General features: G+C 33.2%; 1 protein-coding gene across 1 annotated transcript; it reads left to right on the top strand.

The window, feature by feature from the left end:
* The first annotated feature begins 2,381 nt into the window (after positions 1 to 2,381).
* Positions 2,382 to 7,572, top strand: LOC131069159 (probable ubiquitin-conjugating enzyme E2 23). Its single transcript, XM_059214635.1, has 9 exons — positions 2,382 to 3,549; positions 3,658 to 4,214; positions 4,251 to 4,388; positions 5,573 to 5,722; positions 5,825 to 6,430; positions 6,547 to 6,616; positions 6,696 to 6,835; positions 6,941 to 7,252; positions 7,339 to 7,572. Exons 1-9 carry the CDS (start codon positions 2,382 to 2,384, stop codon positions 7,564 to 7,566), a joined length of 3,369 nt encoding a protein of 1,122 aa, XP_059070618.1. The 3' UTR covers positions 7,567 to 7,572.
* The last annotated feature ends 4,591 nt before the right edge of the window (positions 7,573 to 12,163 follow it).

Raw genomic sequence — 12,163 nt, 5'->3', positions numbered from 1 at the left:
TAATGTTGTCAATATAAGGGATAATAAATTGATTGTAATGAAATAATGATAATAAATAATTAATACCAATTCAAGTAATACTAACAGGAAATGATGATAATCCAATACAAGGAATTAAGGAAATGATGATAATCCAATACAGGGAATTAACGTAATAAGATAATTATGATAGATAAATATAACTTATTTGGAGTATTACAAATGATTCATTGTAAATGAAGGACTCTCTCTTGCTGGTTGGACCTTCAATTCCCTACACAGTATGATACAGAGGATTGACAAATTGATACACTGCAAACAATCTGCTCTCAAAAAAAAATATTATTGCTTTCATTGAATTTTACTGTAACATATGGGATTAACATAGCTTTTTGATGCTTAGTCCTTATTCATGGCTTCTCTATACATCAACGCCGGCCTGGAATTTGACAGGCTATATGACCATTTTTGCACTTTTAGATCGTATATTACAACTAATAAAATTAGTGGACCGTAAGTATCGACATGCTATTTTTTCCACAAACCGTATATATGACACTTAAAATTATTAATAAGCCGTAAAATATTATAATAGGTAATATATATTGATATATATTATTTTACAATGTTTATTATAAATATATGAATTTATTTAGAATATTTTAAAATGGTATGATTAAGATATAATTATTTCTAATTTTATATTATTTTTATATGAATTTTTAGTATGTTTTTCTTATATAAATTTAGAAACTTTGTCAATTTAGTTTTTAATATTTTTTAAAGATTGTCTTAAATATCAATATAGAAACTTCTAACAATTGAAATGATAAGATATAATCATTTCTAATTTTTTTAAATATTGTATTAAAAAAATCTAAATGGTTTCTATTTTTATAATAAACAAGATTTTTGGGTTGAATTTAGAAACTTACAAGTAAATTTAAATTTTTTAAGTGCATTACTAATTTATCATTGTTTTTCAAAGTTTTACTTTTTTTTATGGAATTATTTCTTTTCACCTCAATTGAATTTTATTGGAACTTCAATTCTATGAAGCTTAAAAAATTTATATTAAACTATTCACAAATTAAAAAAAAATTGACACTTAACATTTTTTTAAAAACGTAAAATGAAAGGCATTAAAATTACTAAACCGTCATAAAAAATTATATGACAGGTAGGGGTGGCTGTCAAATTCCAAACCTGCATCAACGTAATCTATAGTGGCAGAAGGGGGGAATGTTATCATGTGACCGTGTTCAAAATTATTTGATGAGCTGTTGACCAAGGGTCAGATTTTGTTGTTTTAAAGCGATCTTATATCCTGTTTACACTCGCTGCCTATAAACAAATCTATGTAATATTTTGATTTTGCTACTGTTTAGGTTTTTTTTGGCAGGGTAACCTTGCAGACCTTATGAATAGATTCTCTCTGTGATGTATCTACTTTATCTTTAATAGAAACAAAAATATAGATATATTAATGCCCACAAATGAAACTATTAATTGTCATACATAACGTTACAATATTTTATATACTTTTCAAAGTATAAACAAAACAAAAGCCTACTCGATAATGATTAATGATTTTTCCAAAAGTAGAAACTAAAGTTACATATAAATATAAAATACACATTATTCTTTTCAAAACAAAAGTAAAACAAATAATGCTCAAATAAAAAGAAAGTAAACAATGTAGATAAAATAAAATAATTCTTAAATAAAAGTTAAAATTCATGTGTCTATGTAGTGACTAGTCAATAAAATAGTTTTAAAGTAATTTAAAAGAACTTTTTAAATAATTAAAATAGGCGTCTATCTTTTTTCTATCTATGTGTGTTTGTAGTAGTTTATATAGATAAGAAAATTTAATATTTATGTAAAAAAATAAAATAACTCTTCAAAATAAAAGTAAGAATTTATTTTTCATTATATATATTCTTTGGATTTTGGCTTCCCTTTTCTAAGAATTACTAAATCTCTTATTCAATATAATGTACTGTGGAAATCATACATCTACAGTAAATAATTTGTCTTCTTGTTATATAGATTTTCTAAAATGAAAAAAAATAGTTCAAATAAAAATAAAGCAATAAAAAAAGTTACATATTTTAGTAAATAAAATAATATTTAGAACTATTGAAACTAGCATAGATATCTATGGGCATCTTCTAGATAGATATATTTAAGATATTTATGCTTAAATAAGCATCTTTAGACTAATATCTGCTGTCTTCTTTTAGATAAATATCTTAGATATCTTAAATATATCTATTGCTATTATTTCCTCCCTTAATTAATATTTTATTTGGCACTTTCTACTCTATTTTTCTTCCTTTTGCAGGTGGAGATTTTGTTAAAGTCTACAACTGTAAAGACATTTGTAAGTTGCAACCTTAATGGGAGACATTTGTGATAATGTAAATGTTGCCTCAACAGAATTAGAGCATTTTGCCCGCTTAGAGGAGAAAGGTTTAATTAGCTCCACAGGTTCTCATGGTGAGAGTTGTGTGTTCAGTTCTGATGCTTGCCCTGAAAATATCTATGACTCAAACCCAAAGGGCCTTTCGGTTGGAAACAATGTATCTACAAGTACAGGTGAAACAAAACATTCTCCTTTAAAATTTGGAAAGAAGCCTCTTATTGCAAGTGTTTACAGATCAGATGTAGTCCAAAGTAGATTAGAAGAGGGTGTGTTTGGAATGGTAACTAGAGTTGTAGGTGATTCAGACTCCTCAGATTATGATAATGGAGAAGAAGATGACGTTGAATCTGTTTTAGGGGATCATGCTCGGGTAGTTTGGTCAAATCTTGTTGAGACTACTGAGAAAGTTGAAGATCTTATTGTAGTTGATAGGAGCTTTATTCATGGTGACATTGTTGCATCTATTTTAGATCCAAAAGGACAGATAGGTACAGTAGTCTGCATTGACCTTTTTGTTGACTTGAAGATGCCATTTGGAGAAATTAAAATAGATGTCCCTAGCAAGAAGCTGAAACGGGTTGATGAGGTTGTATATAATGTCACAGTTTTGTTTGATGATGGTTCAAAGTGTAAAGTAATGAGGGTAGACCCTGAGCGCCTTATGTCAGTATCTAAGAATGTTTTTGAAGATACAATCTTTCCTTATTATCCAGGTCAGTGTGTACGTGGTACTTCTTCAGTTGTTTTTAAAAGTGCTAGATGGCTCCGAGGTACATGGAAGGCATCTCGTATGGAGGGTACAGTCAGTAATGTTGAAGCGGGTTCAGTATATGTTTATTGGATTGCTCCAGCGAGTCCTGCATCTACTATTAGTTCAACAAATGTCCCTGCAGATATGCAAGACCCTAACCATTTAAAGCTTATGTCTTGTTTTTCATATGCTAATTGGCAACTAGTTGATTGGTGTTTCCTCCCAACATCTGGAAGGAAATTAGGCATAACTTTCCCTATCAAGCAAGATGCCTTACCAGATAAAGACACAAAACTAATAGCAGTCTGTGACATGTTGCCTTCTTTTGATTCATCTTCGTCTACTACTTCAGGATCAGTACAGAATGGCACCGTACCTGCACAGGATTGTTGTAAGCACAAAGTGAAACGTGATCAAAAACTTCCTTAGAAAGATGATGTTTTTGAATGAGCACTGCTTATTGTGAACACAAAGACAAAGGTTCATGTACTTTGGCAAGATGGCACAAAGCCATTTGGAGTTGATTCAAAGGTCTTGTTTGCTATTTATAATCTTGGTGAGCATGATTTCCGGCCTGAGCAGTATGTGCTAGAGAAAGGTTCCGATGAGGATGGAGAAGCTTCTCAAACTAGGCACGTAGGAGTTGTAAAAACTGTGGATTCAAAAGAACGTACTACCCTAGTGAGGTGGCAGAAAATTGTGTCTCGACCAGAGGATCCTCGAGAGTTTGACAATGAAGAGATAGTGAGTGTTTATGACCTAGTTGGGCATCCAAATTACAATTATTTTATTGGGGACATTGTGATATGGCTTCCCCCTGTAGAAGAGGTATCACAGGTGTCTGATGCTGTTAAAATGTCAGTTGATGAAAAAGAATGTGAAATTGAGGCAAATATTCATAAAGATTGTCAGATTGAATTAAAATATCGAAAGTGTGTTAAATCAGATCCATCCTCAGAGAAAAGAAGTTTGAAACAGCGACAAAAGACTGATCTTGGTTTTTATTTTGAGGATCACATTGGTGATGATAAAGAAATTGACTTTCAGATGAAATGTGTAAGTGATACCAAAAGTATGGATGCTTCTTTGTAGCAAGGGGTTTCAAGAAGGTGTCGCAAGGCTAAAGTTGATGCAAAGGTTGAAGATATGGATTTCTCGTGGATTGGGAATATTAGAGGTGTTAGAGATGGGGAAATTGAAGTGATGTGGGCAGATGGAATAGTTACAAAGGTAAGCGCTCTCTTGTTTTTCTTGTATCTATTATGAGGTTAAATCCTTTTTTAATATCTCTTTTGAGATTTGCTTCATACCATCGCAATGAGTAGTGTCTAATGCTTTGTTGTGAAATTTTTATGGGTTTTGTGGTTGACTTTATTCTATTTTTGCCATCATATTTTAGGCCAAAACATTTTTCACAAAATGTGTAAATAGTAGAGAATTCTAACTTTAGGTGGGATTACAAGTTCTACAACTCATGTCAATTTGCAAAGTATTAAATTTTAATTTTTTTCTGTAGATAAAGAATTGGGACACTTTCTTTCTATTTGATGTTGCCACATACTGGTGAAGAAAAGCCATTAGTCACTTAAACTTCATCCAAATGATATCCAAAATAAAAACTAAGATGACCGCTAGGTTGTTCTTATTAAGAAGATGCTAGAAATCCTTTTGATTGAAGGAACTATGTGTTCGAGAGTGAGTTTTTTTCTCAACACTGAACCAATCAAACTTTATTGATAATTAACGATATTGATAATCTCTTTATCAGTCATAAAAACTGGCCATCCATCCTCTTTACGATAGTATGTCCTAACTTGACATATGTTGTGCTTATATCAGGATATCATAGTTGTACATCTGTCATTGTTTTTGCAATAAAAACCCTATATGAACCTAGTTGGATGTCCTGGACCATCATAGTAGGGTGTCCTAATTTGATTTCCTCCATCTTTATACATGGAAGGCCTGATATCTTCCATCTTCAAGAACCTTTTGACATTCTCCACTTTCTCAACATGAAATCTTATATCTGAGTTGGACATCTCGTCTCTTCCCTACTTACCGCTCCTTGCTACAAATCCCTATTAGACATCCCACATTAGCTTCTCCACTTTTATGTCTTTACCAAAATTTCTTGTTCCACGTGTCTTCTCCCTTGGTGGACTTGAGGATAACTAGGAAAGGAGAGTTGTTATGAATGGTAGGCTGCAAATCAATGGGGAAATAGATGACTTTGAGGGAAAAGGAGAAGCAATGCTTTTAAGCTCCGGTAGATTTCAAAATTGTATTACTAAGTGCTTCATGTGGAGTTCCTCTATATAACAAGCATAATTTGCATATGGGCATTTTGTTTTAAAGATATACATATCGGTGTCTGATTTTTATTTGTTTAATTAATTTCTTGTATTTTGCAGGTTGGACCACAATCAATTTTTGTAGTTGGCAGGGATGATGATATGAAGTCAATTCAAAGTAGTTTTGATGAGGATGATAATGATGATGCTACAAGCTGGGAAACTGTTGATGATAATATAATGGCTACATTTGATGCCGATGAGCAGCAGGTATGATAAATTCTTAAAATAAGGCTCTGTGATGCTTGGTTTATAGGATGCCCTTTTTGAGTAAGTTTTTTATAACCATAGTTCTCTGCATTTTTCAATCAGTTGGAGCAAAGCGTAGAACCTGCAATGGACCAGGCTACAGATGCTGTACATGCTTCAAATGAAAACTTGCACAAAATTAGTGATACCAACACATCAGTATTGCGAGCTTTTGGATTTGTGGCCAGGCTTGCCACTGGTTTTCTTGGATTCCGAGGTTCTAAGAATTCATCAGACACATTGGATCCAAGTTCTCAAGAGCAAGCTATGCAGAAACATGGAATTGCAAAGAACACTGACAGGACAGAGGCTAGTGGCATTGAAGGAGACCAACTTACAAGAGCTTTGAATTGTCATCTGGAACCTGGTGGTGATTCCATACACATTAAAGATGGTTTGACTTCTTTGCCAGCAACTGCAGACTTAGGTGATAAAATGGACTCAGAGTGTGGTGACCACAACAATGTGGAAGGCACACAAGGTGGCCAAGATCAAACGAAAGTCTCTACTGAAGATGATTTGACAAGGAGCATACCTATTCATATGAAACAAAATTTACAAGAAATGAACAGCTTACCTATTTCTATTAATGATGGCCAGAACTTGTTTAAACACTTTGACAGTGTTCAGGACCCTGCAGACCACTACTTTTTCAATGAAACTGCCCAGGCATTTTGTGTGCGATCTGCAGTTTAATGTGATTGTCTTGTTTGTTCGGGTTGAAATGAATGTGAAAGTAAATTTTGCTATACTAGTAAAATTTATCTTTTCATATACTCTGACAGAATTGCAATGATAGAAAGTGGTCGAAGAAAGTTCAGCAAGAGTGGAGTCTTCTTGAAAAAAATTTACCTGGTAAGCGTTGATTCAATTTTCCTTTAGCAGACTAAACTATTTGAGCTGAATCAACGAACTCGATTTTATGGTTGATCAGAGAGCATTTATGTTCGAGTCTATGAGGATCGAATAGATTTACTCAGGGCTGTGATAATTGGAGCTAGTGGAACTCCTTATCAAGATGGTCTTTTTTTCATTGATATTTATCTTCCGTCTAAATACCCTCAAGCACCACCAGTAAGTAATTTTTAACATTTCAGAGTGGGTCTAGCTTTCTAATTGGAAGTATCTAAGTTTATTTTGTGTTGACTTTTGTATAATTCATAGCTCTAAATTTTCCAGGCAGTGTACTACCATTCTCTTGGGTTGAGATTGAATCCCAATTTATATGAAACTGGAAAAGTATGCTTAAGTCTTCTAAACACATGGATTGGCAGAGGAAATGAAATCTGGGATCCGACATCTTCAAGCATTCTACAAGTCCTTGTTTCACTTCAGGGTCTTGTATTGAATGCAAGACCGTACTTCAATGAGGCAGGATATGATAAGCAAGTTGGCACAGCTGAAGGAGAAAAAAATTCTCTTGTTTACAATGAGAATTCATTTTTATTGACGTGCAAGCTAATGTTATATCTTCTCCACAGACCTCCACAGGTAAGACTTCTTGTATAAGAATTAAAACGGTTTTTTGCACTTGGAGAGTGCTCTTGATGTTTATTAAACTTTTTCTGTATCTGCAGCATTTTGAAAACTTCATTAAAGATCACTTTCGTAGACGTGGTCATTCCATTCTTTGTGCATGTGGTGCCTTTATAGACGGAGCTGAGGTTGGATCTCTCTCAGAAGTACCGTTGAAGTCTGACCAAGTTTCTCAGAAAAACAGTTCAGTTGGTTTCAGATTTATGTTAGACAAGATTATTCCTAAATTAAAATCAGCATTTGATGAACTGGGTACAAATGATGATTGATGTTTCCTACCAACCATAAGATATGACACGTATCTACTGTTACAGTTCAAATGTGAATAACTACAGAAATGGCCAGTCATATGCTGACTTGTATCTCTTTTGCAAATTGAACTGCAGTTCATGATTTGTTTCTGTTGGCTCTTACTTTCTTGATTTGTAAAGTTGTAGAATAGTTGAAAGTGTAAAAAATGCTAAATATGTTGTGGCGACAGAAGCCACATTGATCAGCATTTAATGAATAAGCGCCAGATTTCGCCATTTGAGTTGAACTGCCCAATGGGTTGTTCTTGTTGGCTGGAATGCTGAAAGGGTAGTTATTTTGTGCCGGAATGACAAATTTGGCGGTTCTTGGTTGACCCACAACTCATAAGTTTTGGCTTCGTGCTTGAAGAAAGCATGTTTGTTATTTATACTGATGGTCCAACGCTAGATTTCTCAAGCTATATCGATGTTTCCGCATCTAGAATTCTCGTGCTATATTTTATTATAGGTGTGTGATCTTCGTACCGATGCTAAATAATGGAGGCAAGATTGAGGGCGTTTTCAGTAACAATGCAAATGAATGTGGAAAACCATGGTTTTGGAGCAAACCTTATGAGTGATATTTGTGAATTTGGTTAATGTTGTTTTTATTATTTAGAATTATCTGAGTTACATTTCAATGTGTATGGAAGGATGTTACCAATAATTTACATTTGAGTAAGAGTATTATATCACTAATCAGAAATTGTACACCTTTATTATCCAGACACTTTCTATTCCTTGGCTCCTCTTTTCTAATAAATTGTTTAGTGGAGATGCTCTTTATTCTTGTGATTGCAACGATAATCACCAGTTGTAATTCTCATGATGCGTCTGTGAGATAATGTTTTGTCTGTGTCTTGACCAGCATTCTCTTTGTTTCATGGTCATCCGTGCAAGGAACCATGTACTCCCACACAGCTGGCACATATCATGAGTCACAGGCCAAGATGCACTCTCTCACGACCCTAACAATTTGTTTTGTTATTACTTGTTTATTCAATGTCTGTTATATGGGTTATTCCAGTTCTAGGAATCTGGTGATGATAGACTTCCTAATATATGGGAAATGATTGCCTTGAAGGAAAAATGGCTGGATCTTTTACTAGTCAAGCGAAAAGATGTAGCTACAATGGCAGGAAAGGGTGGATTATAATGTTGTGAGCATGCTCACAAAATTCCCTATAACTTCCCTATAACTGACATAATATTTTATAATATGCATTGTACCCGGCATAGTTCACTACCTTTTGAAATCATCTAAAAATAAAACAAACACTGAAAATAATTAGAGCAGAGAAGAGCGCAACGTGGAAAGATAAACATAACAAAGTTCAATGTATACATGTTAGTAACATCAAATGTTTTTAAAATTGAATCCTGCAATAGCCTTGCAGAAATTAAAAAATTCAATTATATATATACACACATACAAAATAGTTTTAGATTCGATAGTGTTTCCATTCAATATTTCTGATCGCAATCTTCTTTCTAAGACGAAATGCTCAATGATAAATGCAATTTAATCTTGAAATTATCTTACCAATATTACAGACTAGACGAAACACTGTATGATAAAGAATTTTGAATGAAAAATAAACACAATTGAATCTCAAAATTATTTTATCAATATTAACGTGGACTGTGGAAAAATTTATGTGAACTATTATACAATATATAAATTACTATTTAGTAATAGTAATTCAATTGTATAACCGAGCAAAAAAAAATAGTAATTCAATTGTATAGGTTTTTTTTTCATCAATACAATTTGGATCATATTCTTATTTATTATCAAGATGAGGAATAAACCATTATGATTGATGGATCATTAAATGTGATCTGAAACATGTTGAAAAAAATAATACAATTCATTTAAAAAACTTTTTGTTATTTTCAAAGACTTAATTATAATTATTATATAATTAATTGTACATCTAATGAACTCACTCACTTTCCCTTGATCATGAGGATTGAAAGCATGATGTATTTTCCTTTTAAAAGGTAAATACATCGTATTTTTTTATATACCATTTAGATAGTCGAGTCAATGTGAACCATAGAAAGTGGGGCCTTTGTTGTGTTCCACCGCTTTGTAATAATAGGCTTGATATGCTTGTCGTTGAAATTTAATTCAAGCTCCTTGATATGAGTTGCTTGCCTAATTTGGTTAATGTCATGTCTCTTTTCTAGTCAATCTTAGTCTTTACATATTAGGTTTATACTTTTGCCTTTGTTGTTTCCATTTGGTGTATGTTTTCTCTTCTTGAGTCTGTCTTCTTCTAACTGCACTCTTCCCTTTTTTTAGAGTGTTAGATTTCTCTATTCTATCATGTCTTCTACTTGTCCCCCACCTTGCCACTATATTTGGACTTTTACTTATCCTTACGAGCATGCGTCTTTCATGACCCTTAATGTCTCGAATTGTAGTGGATTTGGTGGCATGGTCGACCCTTCATCTTGGATGTTTTTTCCCATGTTTTGGTTTCTCCCTTAACTTCCAATGCATGTTGTATTGTTTCCAATAGTTCTATTTTAGAAAGTGGAATATTTTCTAATCATGTTCATATTTAAAGTTATCAATGTGCTTGTTAGTTGACATGTTGTTTTTGTGGATGATAACAAAGTGAATTTTTTTGTACAAGAAAACTATAAGGAATTAGAGATCATGAGATTTTAGATTTATTCGATGTCAAGTTTTGGATTCAAACAAAACATTCATAAGTTTCATTGTTTTGTTAAAAAAATACATTTTATGAAACTATTTTTACGTAATCCCATGAGAGAAAATCATAATGCAAAGATCAAAGGCATACCACAAGATAACACGAGATATACGCTAAGAAAAATTTCAAGAGAGAAAAACCCAACTTCCAAAAGTATTCACACTCAATGTATCATTCAGTGATAAAAACATTACCATACATTTACAAAGTCTCCATAAATGCTTTTGAAACAACAAGCTCCTTCAATGCAACCTCCATGTATCCAAGCATGTACCCACACACCCCATGCAACACATGCACTCTTGAGAAGAGAGCTCAATACAATGACAACAAAACCAAACAATGACCTAGCCAACCTCAACCACTAAACATATGCTTGCTTTTATAGAATCAAGCTTACAGAAAACAACCAAGTGGTCAGATGAAACCATGAGTACACAAAACCATTGACCTTGCATTTATTTTTAATACTAAGTTTCTTAATATTAAATATATTTTCCATGTGCAACCCACATGCATCTCCTAAGGACCTATGCAATATGCATTACCTTTGATCCCAGTGAGACTATTGAAACACCCGATGGCCCACTATAAGTCTATATATCACCTGAAAAGATCAAAGACATACTCTCACGAGGGGTTCTCATTGATGATTGATCCAACATGTATGGTGAATGTAATAACTTAAGAATATCTTTATACTTTACAATTGCATGAAGTAACATATTGATATGATAAATTTGATTTAGTGGTTAATATCTTTGATGGTTTCTCTTGTCCTACTATAGGTTCTATTACTCTTCCGATTAAGGTTGGTACTAAGTGCTTAGATGTCCTTTTTGCTATTATTCCTAAATCCTACATTAGATCAATTTTGTGTGAAGTTGGGACATCCTTGCCCTTGGTTCTCTTCCATGAAAGTGATCCCATCTACCCTTCATAAATGTCTTAAATTTCTTCATTATGACAAAATATCAACTATAAATCATAGCATGTACCCAGTACCAACCCACACATGCACTAGTTAAAACAACAAGTAAGTTGGACTTTTAGTTTTAATTCACTTGTTTTTTGCAAGATAAACATCTTTTTTATATATATTTATAAAATTATAACCAACCATAATCAATATACAAACAATTAATGGAACGAACTGAATTTTATTTTTATATATTAAATATAGAGGAAGAAGCATTACATAAAAAAGATCACAGTATTAAATTTATTTCCATTGTTTAACAAAATATTGAAATAACGTAGCTCATAGGCAAAAAGCGTTTGAAAAACTTTGATAAATAAAAATGAAATAGAAAGCTTTTTTTGTATCCATAAGACTCTAAGAGGCAAACTGAAACAAACTGGAATTTGAAAAATTATCATTAATATTTATGCTTTGGAAATTTACAATTTTTACATGTCTGAGACTTGAGTCCCTCAAAAAATTTAAAGCCAAAATGAGTGACCCACTGAGCCTATGAGGTTTCGAGGACATAGGCAAAAAAAAAACTACAAGGGGGTCGGGGCTAGAGCACATGTAGTGGATGGTTTACCCTAAGAATCTGGCCCTCCTTCAATGTAGAATTCCTTAGACAACATAAGCTTAGAGAATTCTTCAAGCCACATGTAGTTTGGAATGTCGTCCAGGAGCAACCATTTCCAGAGAAAGTCCTTGTCAATCCGTGCCCATTTCCTGTGACGTGTCAACTTCTCCGCATTTAGGTTTAGAAGAAACGGTTGCCTGGCCACTGGCATTGTTTGGTCAGGGGTGAGAAGCTTGGATAATTCACTCGCCTAAGGGATCCCCACCCCTACTTCTGCAAGGATGACAACATTAATGTCATCTCCAAGGA

Source organism: Cryptomeria japonica, chromosome 11, assembly GCF_030272615.1.
Source record: "Cryptomeria japonica chromosome 11, Sugi_1.0, whole genome shotgun sequence".
Classification (NCBI taxonomy): Eukaryota; Viridiplantae; Streptophyta; class Pinopsida; order Cupressales; family Cupressaceae; genus Cryptomeria; species Cryptomeria japonica.
This window is presented reverse-complemented; position numbering and strand designations above follow the sequence as displayed.

Coding starts and splice junctions, on each gene's coding strand:
- LOC131069159 (XM_059214635.1), top strand. CDS start 2,382: ATGGGAGACATTTGTGATAATGTAAATGTTGCCTCAACAGAATTAGAG. Junction 4,389..5,572: donor CAGATGGAATAGTTACAAAG/GTAAGCGCTCTC, acceptor TGTATTTTGCAG/GTTGGACCACAATCAATTTT. Junction 6,836..6,940: donor AATACCCTCAAGCACCACCA/GTAAGTAATTTT, acceptor TAAATTTTCCAG/GCAGTGTACTACCATTCTCT.